At 41.8% G+C, this 20,423-nt stretch overlaps 1 protein-coding gene and 1 gene segment (V, D, J or C); one reads left to right on the top strand and one right to left on the bottom strand.

The window, feature by feature from the left end:
- The window catches only part of LOC141556155 (immunoglobulin lambda variable 9-49-like), a 1,090,947-nt gene that overhangs the window by 376,128 nt on the left and 694,396 nt on the right, over positions 1-20,423 (top strand).
- LOC141552161 (uncharacterized) overlaps positions 14,849-20,423 on the bottom strand; it is a 37,856-nt gene continuing 32,281 nt past the window's right edge. Inside the window, exon 5 of the mRNA XM_074284633.1 lies at positions 14,849-15,051. Within this exon, the coding sequence (XP_074140734.1) occupies positions 14,849-15,051 (203 nt within the window). The remainder of the gene's footprint in view (positions 15,052-20,423) is intronic.

The raw sequence follows: 20,423 nt of genomic DNA, 5'->3' as shown, positions 1-20,423 counted from the left end.
GTTCTTTTTTTCATCATAGCTTTCAGGAAGTCTAATCATCTTTAGATTGTCTCTCCTAGAACTATTTTCCAGGTCAATTATTTTTTCTAGGAGATATTTCATATTTTCTTATATTTTTTATATTTTTTGTTTTTGTTGGACTGATTCTTGAAATCTTATTGAGTCATTCACTTACATTTGTTCAATATTAATTTTTAGTATATTATTTTCTTCAGTTACCTTTTTTAGCTCCTTTTGTAAGGCCAATTGAATTTTGTTCATTTCATTCTTTTTCCATTTCACAAATTTTGTTTTTCAGTGAATTTGTTTCTTTCATATCTTTTTTGTAGAACATTATATGCTTTACCCATTCCTTCTTGCAATGATCTCATTTCATTTTGCCATTTTTAATCTAACTCCCTTTTAAGATCTTTTATGCAATCTTCCCAGAGAAACTTGTGAAATGGGGACAAGCTTATGTCTCCCTTTGCAGCTTCATCTGGAGTTGCTTTTCCTTTAGGAACCTCAGAATTTGAGGTTTGTTCTCTTTCTCCATAAAAGCTATCTATGGTAAGAGTTTTTTGGTTGTTTTTTATTCATGTTTTTAAGCCTTGAGGTCTGTTCAGTGCAAAAAAGTGACAGCTGCTTTAAATTGCCCTGGGCAGTTCTGCTAATTGATTTCCAGCACTGTGGTCCCTATTGTTCTGGGCTCAGAGGATTACAATTTGCCTTTTGTAGCAAATCTGCCAAACCATCTATTTGCAATCAGGACAGAGCAGAAGATTCGCAGGTATGTGGAAGCTGCAATGCTCTGACTCCCTCACCCAGCTCTTTGCCCCAGTCTCCCTGTGCTGTAGTCTGGGCTTAAGAGATTGTCCCCCTGGTCATTTGAAACAGACCTATTCTGAAGTTTTCCCCAAGGTATCTTCTAGAAATGTGTTGTACTCCAAATATTTGTGGGTTCTAGTACTCCAAAACTAATTTAGAGGATTAATCTGCTGTTGGTTTGAGAAAAGGTCAAAGGAGGTCACAGAAAGTCATGTCTGCTCTCTGCCTTCTTGGCTCCACCTCCTCCTTTTTCACATTGAATATTTTCTGGGTGGCACCTTTGGGTTATAAAAGAAATTCACTCACCATCAATAATTAATTCACCAGAAATCAGGTTTCATAGATTTTTTTTTTTTGGCTGAGACAATTAGGGTTAAGTGACTTGCCCAAGGTCACAAGGCTAGAAAGTGCTAAGTGTCTGACACCAGATTTGATCTTAAGTTCTCCTGACTTCAGTGCTGGTGCCATCTAGCTGCCCCTTCTATAGACTTTTTATTTGTGATACTTTCCAGAAAAAGCCCAAGATCTTTCTACCAGATCTAATGGAGTAGAATCCACTTTCTTCAATGGTGTGAAATTAAGTCAGAGAGTGATGTCATAGTCAGATCTTGCAACAATTTATTACCAAGAATAACTTCCTTCTGGAAAATGGAGAATAATGGCCAAGCATATGACCATCCCACAGGTAAGTTCAACAACTCCACAGTTGTTCCCATTGAGGGATTATGTGACAGGAAATCTTTTCTGTTTTGATGTCCTCATTTTCAATGCCAGAATGAGCTCTGCCTATCATGGAACTAATGATTTCTGCAGTCACTATGTTTCTCAAGAGCTTGAGTAGCTCTGAAATATCTTTGATCTCACCTTTAAGGTGTTAGTTCTGCTTTTTTTTAATTCTTTTTTTAAAATTAATTTGATAATTATAACTTTTTTTGACAATACACATGCATGGGTAATTTTTTTACCACATTATCCCTTGCACTCACTTTTGTTCTGAATTTTCCCCTCCTTCCTTTCACCCCCTCCCCTAGATGGCAGGCAGTCCCATACATATTAAATATGTTATAGTATATCCTAGATACAATATATGTGTGCAGAAATGAATTTCTTGTTGCACCATAAGAATTGGATTCAGAAGGTAAAAATATCCTGAAGAAAAACAAAAATGCAAACAGTTTACACTCATTTCCCAGTGTTCCTTCTCTGGGTGTAGTTGATTCTGTCTATCATTGATCAATTGGAACTGAATTAGATCTTCTTTTTGTTGAAAATATCCACTTCCATCAGAATACATCCTCATATAATATTGAAGCGTATAATGATCTCCTGGTTCTGCTCATTTCATTCAGCATCAGTTCATGTAAGTCTCTCCAAGCCTCTCTGTATTCATTCTGCTGGTCACTTATTACAGAACAATAATATTCCATAACATTCATATACCATAATTTACCAAACCATTCTCCAATTGATGGGCATCCATTCATTTTCCAGTTTCTAACCACTACAAAAAGGGCTCTTAGTTCTGCTTTTCTATAACTACAACCTTAGTTTTCCAGGACTAACTAAACCTGTAACCCCATTTTCCAGGAATGCCTACCATCAAGATTCTGAGTTATCAGTTACCAACTATTTTGAAACAACATGTTTCACAAGCATGTGCAAGAATTATCCTCAATTATCTTCAAAAAAGCCAAAATAAAACAAAAACCTCCAAGAATTACATTAAGCCAAAAAGTGAATGTGTTAGCTGCCACAATGGAACACAAGAAAACTATGGAAAATCTGTGTTACATGTTCTCTCTCTCTCTCTCTCTCTCTCTCTCTCTCTCTCTCTCTCTCTCTCTCTCTCTCTCTCTCCCTCTCCCTCTCCCTCTCCCTCTCCCTCTCCCTCTCCCTCTCCCTCTCCCCTCTCCCTCTCCCTCTCCCTCTCCCTCTCCCTCTCCCCTCCCTCCCTCCTCCCTCCCTCCCTCCCTCCCTCCCTCCCCTCCCTCCCTCCCTCTCTCTCTCTCTCTCTCTCTTCTCTCTCTCTCTCTCTCTCTCTCTCTCTCTCTCTCTCTCTCTCTTTTTCTCTCTCTCTCTCTCTCTCTCTCTCTCTGTCTTTCACACACACATCCATATTGATGGTAAGTTCTGTATCACATTTAGCAAAGTGTCATGGATCGGTATCATAGCATAAAAAATAATTAAAAAGACCATCATCTTTACCTCTGTTAGAACTACAAAATCTAGATAATTTACAGAAAACCCACACAGGGAAGGGGTCCCATCTGGGAATGTTTGGTGTCTGTAATGGTGAGCTTCAAGCCACCTTTTCCCTTCTCTCTTCTGCCTTCACCTGGTACATAATAGGTGTTTAATAAAGGTTCACTGACTTGATTGCTGGAGCTTGGAATTATGTCACATCTGACATAACTTGCCTCTGGCTCCTATTGCTTGCTAGTGCCTGCAGTTCTTTGGAGATAATGGGAGGCCCAGGAAGCTGTCCTCATTACATCTTTTTTTCTTCTTTCTTTCTTTCTTTCTTTCTTTCTTTCTTTCTTTCTTTCTTTCTTTCTTTCTTTCTTTCTTTCTTTCTTTCTTTCTTTCTTCCTTCCTTCCTTCCTTCCTTCCTTCCTTCCTTCCTTCCTTCCTTCCTTCCTTCCTTCCTTCCTTCCTTCCTTCCTTCCTTCCTTCCTTCCTTCCTTCCTTCCTTCCTTCCTTCCTTCCTTCCTTCCTTCCTTCCTTCCTTCCTTCCTTTCTTTCTTTCTTTCTTTCTTTCTTTCTTTCTTTTTTTGTAGCTTTTTATTTACCAGATATATGTATGGGTAATTTTTCAGCATTGACAATTGCAAAACCTTTTGTTCCAACTTTTCCTCTCTTCCCCCCCTTCCCCAGATGGCAGGTAGACCAAAACATGTTAAATATGTTAAAGTATAAGTTAAACACAATATATGTATATATATCCAAACAGTTGTTTTGCTGTACAAAAAGAATCAGGCTTTGAAACAGTGTAGTTAGCCTGTGAAGGAAATCCAAAATGCAGGAGGACAAAGGTGGAGGGATTGGGAATTCTGTGTAGTGGTACATAGTCATCTCCCAGAGTTCTTTCTCTGGATGTAGCTGGTTAAGTTCATTACTGCTCTATTAGAGCTGATTTGGTTCATCTCATGGTTGAAGATGGCCAGGTCCATCAGAATACATCCTCATACAGTATTGTTGTTGAAGTGTATATTGATCCTGGTCCTGCTCATTTCACCTCAGCATCAGTACATGTCAGTCTCTCCAGGCCTTTCTGAAATCATCCTGCTGGTTGTTTCTTTTTGTTTGTTTGTTTTTGTTTTTGTTTTTGATGGAATTACTTTATTGATGTAGCTTAAATTTCTTGCAATAACATTGCAACAATTGTATTAAAACATTTTTATTATATTTTTTATAACATTATCCCTTGTATTCATTTTTCCAAATTATCCCCCCCTCCCTCTACTTCCTCCCCCCAATGACAGGCAGTCCCATACATTTTACATGTGTTACAATATAACCTAGATACAATACATGTGTGTAAATACCATTTTCTTATTTCACAATAAGCATTAGATTCCGAAGGTACATGTAACCTGGGCAGACAGATATTAGTGCTAACAATTTACATTCTTCTCTGGGTGTAGCTACCTCTGTCCATCATTGATCAACTGGAAGTGAGTTGGCTCTTCTTTATGTTGAAGATTTCCACTTCCATCAGAATACATCCTCATACAGTGTTGTTGTTGAAGTGTACAGTGATCTTCTGGTTCTGCTCATTTCACTCAGCATCAGTTGATGTAAGTCTCTCCAAGCCTCTCTGTATTCCTCCTGCTGGTCATTTCTTACAGAGCAATAATATTCCATAACCTTCATATACCATAATTTACCCAACCATTCTCCAACTGATGGACATCCATTCATCTTCCAGTTTCTAGCTACAACAAAAAGAGCTGCCACAAACATCTATTTTCATATGAAAAACAGTTCTAAATCACTATTGATTAGAGAAATGCAAATTCAAAGAACTCTAAGATATGAACTCCCACCTCTCAGATTGGCTACAATGAGAGAAAAATATAATGATAAATGTTTGAGAGGAAGGGGGGAAATTTGGATACTAATGTGTTGCTAGTGGAACTGTGTAATGATCCCACCATTCTGGAGGCCATTTGGAACTATGCCCAAAGAGCTATAAAAGCATGCATACCTGTAATGTTCTGTTGTCTCTAGATTTGCGATCATTCTCTGGGAGGAGATCTCTTGCGGAGCTTCTGGGGTGGCAGCCTTGGCTTTAGTTCTGTAATGTGTCTTTCAAAGTCTTGAATCTTTTCCTGTCAGAATCTCTCCAGCCAGCTTCAGTCTCTAGCTCCCTCTGAATCCAAAGCCTCCAGTCAGCAGAAAGGTAGAATCTCCCTCTTCCTGAATCCTGGCTCTGAATCTCCTCCAGCTTCCCTGAAGTTCTGGGAAGTCTTGTCCTTGACCCAATCCAGACTGTCCTCTAGACTCAAACTTCTTCCAGACTGCCTCCTTCCAGATTGCTCTGTCCACTCAATGTTGTCTCCTTTTATCCACCCAGAGAATGTGCTTGTAGGTACTGCAAGGGCTTGTGGGAACTACTTACAACCAATGAGCTAGCTTCTTTAAAGGTGTAAAACTCCTTTAAAGATTTAAACTAAAGTTATGAACTCTGAGCTAGAAAATTAGACAACCGAGTTAGCACCTAGTAATCCTAACATACTCTTTGCTCTAACAGTGTCACTAAGGGGTCTGTATCATAAAAAGGAGATCATAAAAGAGGGAAAAGGATTCACATGTGCAAAATATTTTGTAGCAATTCTTTTTGTGGTGTCAAAGAATTGGAAAATGAGCAGATGCCCATAAATTGGGAAATGACTGAATAAGAAATCATATATCAAAGTAATGGAATATTATTTTTCTATAAAATATAATGAACAAGATAGTTTTAGAAAGAACTGCAGAGACTTACATGAACTGATTCTAAGTGAAGTGAGTTGAATGAAATGAACAACAAGAAGATAATATGATGATCAATTCTGATGGAGATGGTTCTTTTCAACAATGAGATGATTCAGGCCAGTTCTGATGGTCTTGTCATGAAGAGATCTGTACCCAGAGAGAGAACTGTGGAGACTGAGTGTGGGACACAACAACTTTCCTTAAACAAAGAAATTTACTTAAAGGACAGAAGGGAAAGGCCTATCTCTTTTCCTATGTATCTAGTACAGCCAAGTTGAGTCTACAAAAATGAAATTGGATATTTCAAGTTGTAGCTATGGAATTTATTAAAAGTTGTAAAAAGTTATACAGATTTTAACAAGTGTCAAGAAAAATTGATTGTAAAAGCAATTGATAAGATTAAAAGTTTTGTTTTTCTAAGGTAGAAAAAGAAAGTTTTTTTCTTTCCATATCCCCCCATCCTTTCAGAAGTTGCAGCTCAAGAAAGCATTTTTTTTATCTAAAAGATAAAAAGGGGGAACTGTTAACATAACAGCACACAGGGGAATCCATGATTCTAATTTTAACCATGAAAGAGGTATTATCAAACTAATGTTTGATTTTTTCAGCAGTTATATCGGGATTCAAATTTTCATGAGCTTTATAACAGTTGCTAGTTTATATAAACTACCACCCACTCCTTCCCTAGTTGCAAAAATGGCTGGATGGAAGAGAGAGAAAGGAAATATATTCAATATAGTGAAGATTAGTTGGGATGTGATGATAAAAGAAAATATTTTATACTTTATATGTAAATCCACTACAAAAAGGGCTGCTACACACATTTCTATATATACATGGGTCCTTTTCCCTTTTTAATGATTTCTTTGGGATACCTGCCAAGTAGAGATAATTATGTTCCCAATTTATGGATAAGAGAACTGAGGAAATATTAGGAGAGTTACTCAGGGTGACATTGCTTATAAACACCTGGGAGAAGAATGAAAGCAGGTCTTGTTGTCGAAGTGCTAAGTAGTAACCTACCACAGCACTTGGCATCAGGATGGGTAAAAGAGAAATCCAGCACAGTGAGGATGATCTCAGGGGGACTGAACCCCAAGATGAGCTGAAGTTGAGGAGGAAGCAAAGGACAAAGGAAATAGGGAAAGACAGAAACCAAAAGTTGGAGAGGACAGGGGTCTAGCTGGAAGGGAGGATGACCTCTGACATAATGTTGAGGTTCAAAAGGAGACCCCAACAATTTGGGATCATAGACCTATGTGGTGAGGCTTTTCAAAAGAATCAGCAGGCTTGAATTCATCTCCAAGTCAAGAGGCAAAATTTATTGTAATTGTAATGCCAAATGAAGCAGGCTTAGTTTCAAAAAGATTTAGCAAAGAACCAGGAGCAAAAAGGGAACTTTACAGAAAAGGGCAGAGAGATCTGGTTGTTCATGTCATATTAGTGACATGAAATATGGATTTTATGGCTTAGTGGTAGCACTGAGAAAAGCCTTATTATGGATAGTTTGAGACAGATGAGTGTGACTGGAATAGTGAGGGGTTTGGAAAAATAAGATATGGATTCAAATAGTCTCCAGGACTTAGTAGCTATGTGATCCTCTTCCATTTGCCTCAGTTTCCACAACTGCAAAATAAGGCAAATAAAAGCTTCTATGTCTAAGGGTTGTCTGAGGGATCAATGAGATGATATAAGGCAAAAGCACTTAGCACACTATCTGGGATATAGGGCCAGAGACATCATGGGGGATATCTTGACTTGTGTGTAACTTGGATTTAAGTGAGGCAGCATTGTATGCAGTCTTCAGCTTTATTCTCTCTTCCAGAGTCACCAAGGACCAGGGATGAGACAGAAGGCTGGATGACCAGAGATGATCCAGGATGGAAGGGATGACCTTGGCATCTTCCATGTCTGACCAAGCTCTAAGTCTTTCCTAGAACCTGCTGCAGCTGCCATCATGGACATTGGAACACATTGTTGTCAGCAGCCCATTCTGATAAGTCTTCCCAGGCTTGGAGTAGACATGTCTCTGACTCACTGATGGGTCTGTCACTTACTCTAACCTAGTGTGGCCTGTGTGTCCAGGTGGTTTCATAAGGCTGTGGCCACTGCTCAGGGTATGAGCTTCTTGGAGTCACAGATGAGAACTGGGAGTCAGGTGAACTCCAGATGTGGATGAGCAGCCTTGGAAAGCCCTCCACAGCCTCCACAGCAGCGGTGTAGGTCCTTCTTGAATACTCCATGCACTCCCAGGGATGGGGTAGAAACCTGGCAAATGCTTACTCCTTTTCCTTCCTCACCCATCTCACTAAAGAAGGAGCCATGGCTGTCTTCTGAGAGATGGGAGTGGGAGTGGACTTGAGACTTGGGGATGGAGCCAAAGGATTGCAAGAACATCTACTGAGAAGGGCCTAGTTCCTCTGACATATATGTAAGAGTCACAGCTGTAATTTAATTCTCTAAAATATATTGCTTGAGGGGCTTCTGGAAGCAGCCTTAGTTTCAGTTCAGTTCAATAATCACCTCAAATTCAGCCAGGAGTTAAAGTCCAAATCCTTTATTGTTTCCTTTTAAGTCTTGTCTCCTTGGACCCGGTTAGCTTTCTTAGAGGCCTATCTCTCTCCTTGGTTCCTGCTGCCAGTCCTTTGCCTCTGCCAGCTTCAGCCTCTAGCTCCCTCTGAATCCCCAGCCAGCACAAAGGTGAAATATGGAATGAATCTGACTCCTCCTCCTATAGTGGGCTTGTGTTTTACTGGGCTTGTCCTTTAGTGGGCTTCTCCTTATATATGCTCTCTTAAAGGTGTGAATCTTGTGGAACTCTAATAAGTACTAAGTACATTAATGAACTAGAGAACTATTAAGCACCCTGCTAAACAACCATTGTCTCTATCAATTCCACTGACTTAGGACCTTGTAAGAATTCTAACATCTCCCTCTTTCTTTTGATTTAGAACATAGATGGTAATGAGCTACCTGACTTCTCAAAGAGGTGAGAAACCCCAAAAAGAAGGTGATCACCTTCTCTGACTGCTCAAAAAAGTTGTGAAAACACCATAAAAAGAGGTGATGACACCCTCCCTGACATCTCAGGAAGGGAGATGAAAACACCTGAGGAAATGGGAAATCAAATCAGATTAATGAGTTTCTGAAAGGGCTCACACTTAAAACAGGTATAGATAAATCCATCAATATGGGAGGTACTACACATAATTACATAAGAGATAGTAACATAACATAGGCTAGTAGTGATGTAACAAATAACATGAATCAACATGAGGAAATATACATGTCACTAAGTCCTAGAAATAGTCCAAAAGGAATCTATTGTCCATTAGTTCATGTGTCAGGAATCCAATAATTCCTGCAAGTTTTGAAGTTTTGTAACAATCTCATCAACAATTTTTCATCTCAAGGAATCCAATGACTCCTGTTGGTTTTCAAGTCCTTCAATGGTCTCATCTTGTGTTAGGGAATCCAATAATTCCTGCAGATTTGGTTCTTAGGTCTTCTCCTTTGTTTTGAGGTTTTTCTCTTTATTCTGTCTCTCTCCAGTGGACAAGGCAAATATGGCTCATTGGTGCCCATCTGATTCTTTCTCCATCTGTAGAAAAACAAGCAAACCTTCTTCCCAAAGAAGTTAAGCTATCTGGCCCCTTCCAATCACCACTTTCTGTGTCTCTCCATATCAGCTGGCAATTATCTAAAGATAGTGGAGCTGCTTGCACTGGACCCTGTAAGGGTCCATTAGAAAGGTCAGGCAAGTGTAACTGAGATGTAAGTAGGCCAATTGTCTCTAAAGTCCCCGAAGAGATTGCAGTTGAGTACATAGGGATTTCCTTCATGGATGGGATCACCAGCCATGGTGGGAATCCTAACATCTCACTCTGATATCTCATCAAGTTCTTAGCATAGTACCTGACATGCTTTTCTTGTTTGTTCATCATGTAACACTCTTGATGAGTGCATGGATTATATCACACCAGGTCCTTTTAGCTTTGAACACCTTTTGAAGATTATACAATAAAGATTATATATGGGTATATTTGTTGCTTCTGTGACACTAAATGTCCATCTTCTCTTCTGCCATTCCCATTGTCCTTTTCCCTTCAATGTCTCCCAGTATCAGTTCTTTTCCAATGAGTCCTTCTTTTCATTGGTCAAAATATATGAGATTCAATTTGAGTTTTTGTCCTTTCAAGGTAGTCTGAAGTATTTATTCAAGAAATGACTGATTTGATCTCCTTGCTGTCCAAGGAATTTCCTTTTCTTTTAAAGAAAATTGTATATCTGTAGTTAGATAGATAGATAGATAGATAGATAGATAGATAGATAGATAGATAGATGGATAGATGGATAGATGGATAGATGGATAGATGGATAGATGGATGTTATGGGCCAGAACTTGAAACAAGGTGCTAACTCAGTGGAATTGATAGAGACAATAGTTATTTAATTTAGTATGATTTAGTATGATTGATTTAATGCTACAAAGAGATATTTTCGGCCAGAATTAGAAACAAGGTACTAAGTAGAATTGAGGAGACAGTAGTTAAATCTAGTTTAGCATTGACTTAATCCTACAACAAATATTGGTTTTCTAGTGATATAATGATTGGTGTATATTCTGTGTGGAACATATAAGGAAGAGCTGTCAGGGCCAGAAAGGACAAGGGCACTAGAAACTTTCTGAGGCTGAGACAAATTCATTCCATTTTGCACCTTTTTTTGTGGCTGGAGGCTGAAGTACAAACATTTGGATTCAGAGACATTTGAAGGGAACAAGAGGCAGAAGCTGGCAGAAGTAAAGGAATAGTGGCAGGAGCTCTCAAAACCAAGGACAGAGATAGTTCTCTATTAAAGCTAACCAGGCCCCAGGAAAAGAGACAAGTCTTGGAAGGAGACAATAAAGGATTTGGACCTTAATCCCTGGCTCCATTTGTGGTGATTACTGGCTGCCTCCAGAAGCCCCCCAAGAAACCTGCTCCCAGAAAGCAATATATTTTAGAGAAGAATATTACATATATATATATATATATGTATATATATGTGTGTGTGTGTGTGTGTGTGTGTGTATGTGTGTGTGTATGTATATATGTACATATATATAAACTGCTAATAACTTCCTTCACAGATGATAATATAGGTTAAATAATAATCAATTGGGACAGTGCTACAAAAGTTAGTTTTAAACAGAAACTGAAATAGTGAAATGTTAAATATATCAGTCAAGGGACAGGTTGTAGAAACAGGAACAGTTTTAAAGACTTTAAGAGTGTGTCAATATTCCAAAATTTCTGGCATACAGCTAAAGCAGGTACCAATAGGATAAATGATTGCTCAAAAACCATATACTAATAAAATGTAAAAAAAATGAATAGAATATCATTTATTGAATATGTCAATATATCAAGACAATAATACAATAAATACATCAAAACATTAGATTATCAATTACATTTTTTAAATATATCAATACATTAGAAATCAGACTAAAGAACTTATAAAAACCAAATCAAATTCTGAGGGAAGACCATGGTACTCATTCCCCTCTTCAAGTATGGTGGACTGAGTGGGAAATAATACATAAGATGTCAGTTTTTTCAAGCGTTGGATTACGCAGGGATGAAAAAGGCCCAGCTTGAGAAGTGCAGGAGGCATGTTAACTAAAAAGAGCCATGATGAGTTATTTTAAGAGGAACAGATTTTTCTCCTACTGAGCTGCCAGAATCATATAAATTCTCAAGTGGCAGTGAAGGGGTAGATCCGGTCTGAAATCTCTCTATTTCAACAAATTCTGTTTCTCTCCAGTATGAATTTTCAGAGGAGTAATAAGTCTAGACCTCTTATTAATTACACTTATTACATGCAAAGGGTTTCTCTCCAGTATGAACTCTCTGATGAATAGTGAGATTGTTCCTCTGCCTAAAACCTTTCCCACATTCCTTACATACAAAGGGTTTCTCTCCAGTGTGAACTCTCTGATGATAAGTGAGATTGTGTCTCTGAGTAAAACCTTGCCCACATTCCTTACATACAAAGGGGTTTCTCTCCAGTGTGAGTTCTCTGATGTACCATAAGGTGTCCTCTCTGAGTGAAAGCTTTTTCACATTCCTTACATACAAATGGTTTCTCTCCAGTGTGAGTTCTCTGATGTATAGTAAGGCATCGTCTCCCATTGAAGGCTTTTCCACATTCCTTACATATAAAAGGTTTCTCTCCAGTGTGAGTTGTCTGATGTACAGTAAGGGATCCTCTCTGGCTGAAGGCTTTACCACATTCCTTGCATACAAAGGGTTTCTCTCCAGTGTGAGTTCTTTGATGTACAGTGAGGCTTCCTCTCTGGCTGAAGGCTTTTCCACATTCCTTACATACAAATGGTTTTTCTCCAGTATGAACTCTCTGATGAATAGTGAGATTGTTCCTATGACTAAAACCTTTCCCGCATTCCTTACACACAAATGGTTTCTCTCCATTGTGAGTTCTCTGATGTTCAGTAAGGAAATCTTGATGAGACCCATTGGAATCTCTGCTCTTGGGACTTGGGTCTCCTTGTTGCTTCTCCAATACAGAGATCAGATCCAGTCTGGAAACAGGAATCCCCACAGAGAGCAGGTTCTGATAGTTCTCCAGCATCACATTCCTGTGCAGGGCCCTCTGGGCAGGCTCCAGAAGCCCCCACTCCTCACTGGTGAAGTCCACAACCACATCTTGGAAGGTCACCAGTTCCTGAAAGGGGGCCATGAGAAAGGCAGAAGTCACATCCTCCTTGGGCTCCATTTGCTGCCTGGGGATGAGCAGAGTCTTCACGGGTCTTGGAGACTTCTCCACTGAACTCACCACTCCTGTCAGTTGAGATGTTGAGTGTAGGGCTTCAGGTCCAGACTCTCACTTGGGCAACAAATATAGTGTGCTCTCTTGAGCCCCCAATGGGGGTGACAAAATACACTATGCTTGCTAGAGGCCCACACTGGGTGCCAAAAAAGTAGTGTCCAGACTAGCTCTTTATAGGATCTCTGAACCAGCCTTGGCCTTAGTGGATGAGTGAAGGAGGTAAGAGAGCCACCAGGACGGTCAAAGATGAAGTGTCTGTTTCCAATCTTCTCAGCCCTTAAATACCTCACTATGATTACATCAGCACAGCACACTGAGCAAGTGGTAACTAGGGCAGCAGAGCATCCCACAGCAAATGGTGTTAACACATGTGTTAAGTATAAGTACCCTGCTGTTGACATGTAAACAGAACACAGGTGGTCAGGCCCTCCTTGACTTCTCCGGAGAGGTGAGAACACCAAAGGGAGGTAGGTAATCAGTCATTGTCATCAGGTTCCACCTGGCCTGAAGACTCTTATACCTTACCCAGAGTTCCCCCACTCTCTGAGGCCCTCTGCCAATCAACACAATTATAAGTAGATAAAAGGTCTGTTGGCATCAGCTTAGGGCCGGCTCCAGCACTTGGAACCATCCACCTGGAATAAATCTAGTTGAAGACCCCAAGTGTTTGGAGGGAACAGATCCTTCTCTTTCCCAGTCATCAAAGTAATATTGTTCAAAGGTGTAAACTCCCCCTAAAGGCTGGAACTAAAGGTGTGAATTCTGAGCTAGAGAATTGCCCAGACAACCTGAATTCTCACCTTTTAATCATAACAGCATCCAACTTAGGGCGGGCTCCAGCACTTGGAACCATCCACCTGGGACAAATCTAGTTGGAAGCCCCCAAGTGTTTGGAGGGAACAGATGCTTCTCTTTCCCAGTCATCAAGAACCACAAGCTCCCAGGGAGCCAGGCAAGTCTCACCCCTGCCCTGGGCCTGAGTCATCCCCCCAGTGTCCCTTGAGGAGGGGGGGGGCTCAAGCACTGCCAGGGCTGCCAGCCACTGCCCCCTCCTGGCCTCACCCAGGGAGACCCCGAGCCCAGGAAAAAACCGCATCCCCGGGGCCTCTGGCTCCTTGCAGCCCAAACCTCCCCCGGGACCGGCAGGGCGGCAGCCTGTGGGGAGGGCTCAGCCACAGCCAGGGAAGCCCCGGGACAATGGGAAGCCCCACAGCCCGGCTCAGCCCCGGCCCCCGAGAGAGGCTGAGGTCACCTTGGCCTCTGGCCCTTCCCCCTGCCGGGACCCCGAGGTATGCGGTCCCCCCCTTTCCCCACCCCCAGCAATGACCCTCCAAGGGGCTGGGCCAACGCTTCTTGGAGGAGGAGCCACGGGCTGGGCCGGGCCAGGAGAGGGCTTCCGAGCCGGACAGAGGATGCAGGAGTGACCGGAGAAGAATTGGGGGCGGGGGACCCCGAGACAGGAGACCAAGCTGCAGCAACGACGGGACGCCACGTGGGGGAGGGGAGAGAGGGCAAGGAGAGGAGGCGGCAGGGGCTCAGCCGCCGTGGGGGAGGGGGCGCTCCTGAAAGGGGCGGTGGCAGGACCCGAGGAGGGAGGGGAGGCTGCGGGCGATGGGGGGCTGCACACACACTCACAGGCACCTCACGAACGCTAGTACTAGCGCACACTCAGGAGCTTGTACACACGCGTGTGCGAGACACCACGGCCACAGACAGGCTTCAAGGACTGGGGCTCAGCTGTGCCCACGCGCGTGCGCACTGTCAGGACCGAAGCCAGGGGACCCTCCTCCTGCCCGAAGCTAACAGCGGGAGCCGGGGCCACGCGTGCGCAGTGACACAAACCGCAGGGCTCGCTCAGTCCGGGGATTGGAAAGGTTTTCTTCAGGCCCACAATTCAGCCCGCGGCTTTCCGGAATTGTCGTCCGGCGGTCACGGGCGCACAGGCTGCTGGGAAACCTTAGCTTCGGTCACCCCGGCGTTTGTGGCAAGGTCCCGGCTCTGCTTGTCAGGGGCGGCCCCGACTTCCCCCGGCTTTCCTCGAGGAGCCAACGGCTTTCACTTGGGCGGCTGCGGTCTCTGTGGGCGGGATCCGCCAGCCCGAGGAAGTCACCGCCGGCGGCGCCTCCGGCTTCTCCCTCCCTTCGCCGGGGTCGCGGCTGTTTGGGGTCTGTAAGGGGGAGCTCCGAGCCCGTTCCCCTTGTCTCCTCCGCCTCCCCCGGTACACAACAGGCGTTTAATAAAGGTTCCCTGACTGGTTGCTGGAGCTTGGAGCTGCTCCCCTCTGACAGGCCTCGCCTCTGCCCGCAGCTCTGCGGAGACAATGGAGGCCCGGGAAGCTGCGCTCGGGACAGCCCGTGCTGCTCTCTAACGCGGCCGCGACGGGAACACGATGAGGCCCGGCTGCTTTCCGGGCCCGGAACCGCACGGACTCTGCGTCTCCCCGTCAGCCCGGGAGCTCCGGGAGGCCCGGAACCGTGTGGCTTCTTCTGTTCCCCTGGCCTGAGCCCCGGCTCTGGGCCGCCGCAGGCGCTGCGTCCGCCTTTGTTAGCTTATGTGCTGCCCAAAGGGGAAGCCTTTCCTCGTGTCCTTAGTCCTCAGCATTAAGCGGTCCCTCCCCGGTACCACGTGCACACCCTGCTTCTCCAAGCCGTGTCGCACCAGCCTTTTCCCAGGCAATGGTGAGGCCCCTGAGGAGTGTTGGAGCCCAGAATTTTGCAGAAACGTCACACGTGCGCGTCGATTGGATTGAGTAGAACTCTCCTAGTGTTTTGTATTTTCTGAGGTGAAGGAACAGCACCACTGGACCCGTTTGGTTTTGGGTTTGTTTGGCTTTTTTTGTTGTTTGTTTGGTTTTGTTTTTTTGGATCACTTCAGGAAATCAATTTCCTTTTCTTTCAGAGTCGGGAACCATAAAACGCTGCAACAAATAAAAGGAGCCGGGTTTTTTTCTTTACTGTGCATTTTGGACTTCCGTTATGTTGGTAGCAATCTGAGAATAATAATAGTAATAATAACAGTAACTAACATTTTTAGAATGAAATAGCCCAGGCAATAACATTCAGGACAGCCGAGGAGTTGGTAATTTTGAGAGCGTTTATTTACAGCCGGTGCGACCTCCCGGGAGCGTTCCCTCAGGAACAGAAGTAGAGACAGCCTCATAAAGCAGTCTCGTTCAGCCTTGCAGTTATTTTGGGTGATAAACATTGGACTTTCCACTTACAGGCAGAAAGATAGGGGGGCTTACAGGTGACAGAAGAATGCACAGTGGCAGATGTTGACATAGAGTATTGGAACAGGTCAGGGGTATCTGACATCGTTAGGCAAGTATTCTGTCTGCACATACTTGAGCAAGCACTTTACCTTCCCTTAATTTACCTTAAGCAACACGTTCCTGTAAGCCTGAGGCCCCCCGGACCCAGGACTGAGGAGGGGCCAATCTTTTGCCCATTGCAATAATACCTGACAGCTGCCAAGTGCTTTGCAAAGATTGTCTCATTTGACCCTCACAATAAGCCTCAGGTGGATGCTGTTATTATCTTCATTTATAAGTGAGGAGAGGAAATGGTTTGTCCAGAGTCGCACAGTTAGGAAGTGGCTGAGGTTGGATTTGGACTCAGGTCCAGGCCAGAACCTTATCTACTGTGCCATTGAGCTGCTTTTAATGGATGAGGATGAGGAGGTAGAGATAAAGGAGGAAGAGGAGGGGGAGGAAGAGGAGTAAGAGTAGGGGGAAGAGAGGAGTGAGAAGGAGAAAGAATTAGGAAGAGGTGAAGGAGGAGGAGAGGGGAAGAAATGAAGGAAGAACAGGTGGAGGAGAAGGAGGAGAGGAAGAAGAAGAGGAGGGAGAGGAGGAGAAAATGAAGAAGAGTGTGTGTGTTTAGTATAAGAAGGAAAAAGGAAGAGAACTCTCTTAGGTGATGAGATAGAATTGCGGTGATATCAATAATCTCCAGTTTATCTTGTCTAAATCTTGCTTTGACAGAGTTGATTGCAAGTGCTCTTTCCTTTCCCTTCTCTATTAGATTATAAACTCAAGAGCAGGGGCTATTTTTTGGCTTTTCTTTATATTCTTAGTGATTATCACAGCAGAGAAGGTGCTTATTGACTAACTGTAATATGTATCCTGGGATAGGAGCTTCTATTGAAGTTACTTATTAAACTATTATTTAGGTTATTTCCTGAAGGAAGGCTGAGTCCATCAGCATTATGAAGTACTTCCTATGTTACACACATTGTTCTAAGCACTTGGGGAAATACCAAAAAACAGTCTTCTCCTCCCCAACCCAAATAATCTTTGCTCTCATAAAACTTATATTTTCAGGAGGAGGAAGAAGGAAAGGGAGCACACATCTGCTCCATAGAACTGTACCTAAACTGTTTGAAAAGTCTTAAGTTTTCCGTTTTGATGAATCCAGGCATATAAACTTGTATACAAATGACATACAAACTTGTAACAGATGATATTTAAAAGTTTATTTATTTCCTTTCTTTTACATTTATTTAGTTTTAAAAGTTTTAAATAATAATTTTTAATTTTAGTTCAATTTTTTGGATACTTTCTCAAACTAGAGGAGAAGAGGTCTTCATTTTTGCCATCTTGGATACCTGACCAATCTTCATTGCATTTTGTTGTTGTTGTTGAAAAGTTGTCAAAAACCCTCTTTGGGGGGATGATCTTGAGGGTAGGATTACATACGACCACTTCTCAGTCACTGAGCAACAGCTGGTGAAAGGTTTTATGAAGTTTAAAAATAGACTGCAGCAATGAAGTGTAGCAAAAGATGATGATTATCTTGAATTTTAATGAGAAATATTCAGTATTTAATAATTTTTAAGAAATCAGGTTTTGAGATGTTTTATACTTGTTTATTTTTATCCTTCAGAAGTTATTAAAGCTGAACTAAAAACTTGGGAAACTATAAAACACATTCAGAGTACACAGAAGATCATCTTGGGGGCAGCTAAGTGGTGCAGCTTAGAGAACATGAGACTTGAATTAGGAAGCCCTGAGTTCCAATGTGATCTCAAGAACTGTGACCCTGGTGTGACATTGATGTTAATGGCTCACTATTAGGAAAAGCCAGAAGTCAAAGAATGAGAAAAAGGAAACAGATTTTTGCAAGGAGGATAATTTGTTTTTTAGATTTTGCTGAAATGACATCCCATTCCTGAGTTTGCTCCAGGAGCACCATGGTGCATTGATTCCAACTCTGGGAGTCTAGCACCAAGCAGGCATGATCACAGATTCACAGAAACAGGACCAGAAGGGATCTGAGAGATCTTTTAGACTATTCTTGTTTTATATATCAAGGGAACTTGTCACTTATACATAGTCACACAAAGTCAGAGGAAGAAGGAAGGAAGGAAGGAAGGAAGGAAGGAAGGAAGGAAGGAAGGAAGGAAGGAAGGAAGGAAGGAAGGAAGGAAGGAAGGAAGGAAGGAAGGAAGGAAGGAAGGAAGGAAGGAAGGAAGGAAGGAGGGAGGGAGGGAAGGTGGGAGGAAGGAAGAAAGGAAGCAAGCAAGTTGGGGAGGGCATATATTTTGTCACTCAGCTTTTTGTGACATTGGCATTTGTGTAAATAGTTAAGGATGATCCTTGTTACTTTGGACTCAAACCCAATAAAGAAAATTAGTGTCTAAAGACAAGCCTGAGGCACATCCATTTCTCTGTGTTTTCGTATTCCCCCTACACAGTAGGGTTTAAATCCAGGTGAATGGTAATCCTTAAGAAACTGAATATAGAAAGTGTGAGAGAAACTATAAAACTGAACATATGAGCATCCCCTTACATATATATGTATGTGCAATTTTCCCTAAGATTTCTATGAAAATTTTTTTTCCTTCAGTGACATCCTTTTCTAATCAACACCTCAATAATTCCCATTACAAAAGGCTTTTAAAAAGTTGCCACTTATTCCCTGCCTCAATCAATCAATCAATCAGAGTCTTTGAGAGTACATTTGACTTTTTTTTTTTTTTTTTTGGCAAAGACACTTTGTTCTGTTGCCATTTCCTTCTCTACCCCAATTTACAGGTGATGCTAATTGTAACATATCCATTGTCATCTAGCTAACTAAGTTTCTGACCTGGGATTTGAATTCAAGTCTTTCTGACTCTGCAAACTCTGTGTTCCATATACTGTGCCATCTCTTTGTCAGGTTTTCTAAAACAATTCATCCCTATTTTCAAAGTTATTCACACAAACACATACACACAATACATATATGTGTATATATATATATGTATAACTTAAAATTTATGTATATAATTTATACATATTAGTTTTCTTGTGGCTTTTCCCATTGGATTGTGAGATTCTTAATGGAGAGACTGTCTACTTCTTCTTTTGGCTTCCAATCGTTTGGTTCAGTGTCCTACATATAGCAAGCTCTTAATAAATGTTCATCAGTTCATTGTACCACAATGCTTTTCCCTTTCTTGGTTTGGCAAGTGAAACCAAGTATAAGACTGAATATATTGTTACCAAAATTTCATCTCTAACTCTTCTTTCTAATCATCTAATCTATCACAATGTTTCTAGATCCTTCCTCTTGTATCATTTTTAGGAAATTGTTTCATGAAAATCTATTTTGGAAGGTGGAACCAAGAAGGCAGAGAGTAAACAAGACAAGGAAATGGAGAGATGGACTAGCAGAAATTATCTGACAAAAAAGCTGTTACAATGTGTAATGTTCTTATGGGTTTTCTGGAGGTCTCTGGGCCAGCCTTTGTTTCAATTCAGTAATCACAGGGAGAATAGCCAGGTGTTATAGTCCAAATTCTTTATTTTCTCCTTGCCTGGGTTTGGGCAGCTTTCTAGAAAGTCTTTCAGACCAGGCCTTGGTCTCAGTGGGGGAATTGCAGGAGGCCAGCCTCCATGGTGGTGTGAGATGGAGTGAATGAATCTGGCCCTGAGTCCCTGGGGTTGTGCTTCAGCCTCAGCCACCACAACAGTGGATGTTGGAATGAATGTGTCTCTGCTTTCCTGCTGTTTGTTTTAGACTCTACTATAATTAAATCATCATAGGTGTGAGTCTTGTAGAACTCATATTAAGTACTAAGTACATGTACTGAACTAGAGAGCTATTAATCACCATACTAATCTAGATAACCATTATCTAACTAATTCCACTGACTTAGCGCCTTGTAAGAATCCTTGTTTCAAACTCAGAGTTCTGGCCCATAGCAACATAGTAGGGAAGGAGGAGGAGACCAGGGGCATGAGTGTATCTCAATCTCAGCAGGATTAACTCAAAGAGGAAGTAACATGCATATTCAATTTGGGTATGGATGTCTCTCACTTCTTCCTTGCAGGAAAATAGGAGGGTATTGTGTTATGACAAGAGGAAAGGGTGATGGAAGTAAGTGCATTATGGGACAGAAGGTGGTTACAAGCAAACACTTTTGATGAGGGACAGGAGGAAACAAGAGAGTAAAAAACTCGGGAAGACTTAGATATAATGATTCAAAGGGATGTGAATGGAACCTGGGAAGCATTGTACACCATGAAGAGCAATATTGTACATTGAGGGATGTAGCAATTCTCAGCAATACAATGCTCTATGACATTCTCCAAGGACTAATGATGAAAGAGTATCCACTAGCACAAAAAACTAATATTGTCTAACTACTAATTGAAGAATGCTATTTTCATTTTCTTTGTTTCTTTCTTTTCTTTTACAGAATGACTAAAATGGAAATTTTTACATGATTCCACATATATAAATAATATCTAAATGGTTATCAAGTCAAAGAGTGGGCAGCATAAAGAAAGACGGAAAAATAGAAGCTGGAACAGAAAACTTTAA

This window comes from Sminthopsis crassicaudata, chromosome 1, assembly GCF_048593235.1.
Source record: "Sminthopsis crassicaudata isolate SCR6 chromosome 1, ASM4859323v1, whole genome shotgun sequence".
Lineage (NCBI taxonomy): Eukaryota > Metazoa > Chordata > Mammalia > Dasyuromorphia > Dasyuridae > Sminthopsis > Sminthopsis crassicaudata.
The sequence above is the reverse complement of the archived record's forward strand: the minus strand, read 5'-3'. Positions and strand labels throughout refer to the sequence as shown.